This window comes from Priapulus caudatus, unplaced genomic scaffold (assembly GCF_000485595.1).
Source record: "Priapulus caudatus unplaced genomic scaffold, Priapulus_caudatus-5.0.1 Scaffold1211, whole genome shotgun sequence".
Lineage (NCBI taxonomy): Eukaryota > Metazoa > Priapulida > Priapulimorpha > Priapulimorphida > Priapulidae > Priapulus > Priapulus caudatus.
The window spans coordinates 41,624-43,895 of record NW_014578272.1 but is presented as its reverse complement, the minus strand read 5'-3'; the positions used below and the strand labels follow the sequence as shown (position 1 = coordinate 43,895).

Genomic DNA, 2,272 nt, shown 5'->3' with positions numbered 1-2,272 from the left:
TCTTCTTCTCTTGTTTTCTCTCTTCTCTCTCCTTCTTCTTTTCTTTCTCCTCTCTCTCTCTCTCTGCTCTCTCTCTCTCTCTCTCTCCTCTCTTCTTCTCTCATTCTCTGTCTCTCTCTCTATTCCTCCTGTCTGTTTCTGAATTTCTCTCTAATTCTCTGCTCTTCTCTCTCTTTTTGTCTTCATCTCTTCTCTTCTCTCGTCCTTCATCTTATCTACCTTCCTCTCTTTGTCTCTTCTCGCTCTTCTCATCAATCGTCCTTCTCTCTTCTCTCTCTTCTCTCGTCTCTTCTGTCTTCTCTCTCTCTGTTCTCTCCCTTCTCTCTCTCTTCTGTCTCTCTTCTCATCTCTTCTCTTTCTCTCTCTCTCTCTCTCTCTTCTCTTCCATCCTCTCTCTCTCTTCTCTTCTCTCGTCTTCTCTCTAAATCTCTCTCTCTCTCTCTCTGCTCTCTCTCTCTCTCTCTCTCTCTCTCTCTCGTCTCTCTCTTTCTCTCTCTCTCTCTCTATATCTTCTCTCTCTCTTCTCTTCTCTCCTCTCTCCTCTCTCTTCTCTTCTCTTCTCTCCTCTCTCTCTCGTCTCTGCTCTCTTCTCCTCTCTCTCTCTCTCTCTCTCTCTCTCTCTCTCTCTCTCTTCTCTCTCTCTCTCTCTCTTCTTCTTCTCTCTCTCTCTCTCTTCTCTCTCTCTCTTCTCTCTCTATCTCTCTCTCTCTCTCTCTCTCTCTACTTCTCTCTCTCTCTCTTCTCTCTCTCTTCTCTCTTCTCTCTCTCTCTCTCTCTCTTCTCTTCTCTCTTCTCTCTTTTTTTTTTTTTTTTTTTTTTTTTTTTTTTCCACCCCTTTTTTTTACCCACCCCCCCTCCCCCCCCCCCCCCCCCCTCTCTCTATGCTCTCTCTTATCTCTGACTTCCCCATTCTTTTCAGGACCACATCTACACACGATGACCGCTCCGAGAAAAACCCGGAGGAGCTACCACCACAGAGCGCGGCGGCAGAGACGCAGCTTTCTGATAGAGAGGGAGGAGGTCGGAGGAAGGAAGGAGGAGTAGGGAGGGGGAGAGGGAGAAGGGAAAGTAGGGAGGAGAGCGGAGAAAGAGATAGAGAAAGGAGAGTGGAGGGAGGGAGGAGGAAGAGAAGGCAGGGCAGGGGAGGGTAGAGAGATGGAGGGAGGAGGGTAGAGAGAGGAGAGCGGAGAAAGAGACAGAGGGAGGGAGGAGGGGGAGGCAGGGCAGAGGAGGGTAGAGAGATGGAGGGAGAAGGGCAGAGAGAGGAGAGCGGAGAAAGAGATAGAGAAAGAGACAGAGGGAAGGAGGAGGGGGAGGCACCCACCTCGAGTCGTCGTCCCCGTCCGCGTCCGAGCCGTCGTCATCGTCGTTGCCGATGCGCAGCTGCTGGTTGCGCTTCGTAGCATCTGCCAGCTGCGAGATGACGTAAGCCTCCTGCGTGCGGGAGAGACGGGGGTAATGTGTCACGTGGCGCCATCTGTAGGCGAACACGGTAAACTCCGCGCAGTGGGGGCAGAACCGTGAACGCGGTGTAGGGAGGTCGACAGAAATAACAGCATCAGCATCGGCAGAAGTAGTAACAGCAGCAGCAACAACAACAGCAGCAGCAGCAGCAGTATAGTAGCAGCAGCAGCAGCAACAACAACAACAACAACAACAGCAGCAGCAGCAGTAGCAGCAGCAGCAGCAGTGAGTCGCGCGTACGAACCTCGGACGTGTCGAGCTTGCTATACTCGAGGAGCGTGCGGCAGAAGTTGCGACCCATGTCCTCAAGGTCGGCCGTCGAGAAGTGCGTGCCGACATTCTCACCGATGGTGGCGCCACAGAACGTCGCCTGAAATCCACCAGGGGGCGTGAGTGTCGACCAACGTAGTGGAGGTGAGTGAACCTCCATAGTATGGAGATTGTGTACCTTTGGTTTTACCTTATCGTGGTGCATATTTTACCTTCTAGTAAGCTTATCTCGGTAGTATTTCAGTAAAAAAGGTTTGCTGTTGACATATATATAGATGAGAGAGAGTGTGAGAGAGAGAAAGTGAGTGAGAGAGAAAAAAAGAATGAGAGAGATAGAGAGAGAGATAGATAGAGAGAGAGAGAGAGAGAGAGAGAGAGAGAGAGAGAGAGAGAGAGAGAGAGAGAGAGAGAGAGAGAGGAGAGAGAGAGAGAGAGAGAGAGAGAGAGAGAGAGAGAGAGAGAGAGAGAGAGAGAGAGAGAGAGAGGAGAGAGAGAGAGAGAGAGAGAGAGAGAGAGAGAGAGAGAGAGAGAGAGAGAG

The 2,272-nt window shown here is 50.9% G+C and overlaps 1 protein-coding gene across 1 annotated transcript in view; it reads right to left on the bottom strand.

Annotated features, from left to right (window-relative positions):
• The window catches only part of LOC106815823 (cytosolic carboxypeptidase 2-like), a 36,114-nt gene that overhangs the window by 14,793 nt on the left and 19,049 nt on the right, over positions 1 to 2,272 (bottom strand). Inside the window, exons 15-16 of the mRNA XM_014820341.1 lie at positions 1,709 to 1,834; positions 1,325 to 1,434 (exon numbers count right to left, since the gene is read on the bottom strand). Coding sequence (XP_014675827.1) covers positions 1,325 to 1,434; positions 1,709 to 1,834 — 236 coding nt within the window. The remainder of the gene's footprint in view (positions 1 to 1,324; positions 1,435 to 1,708; positions 1,835 to 2,272) is intronic.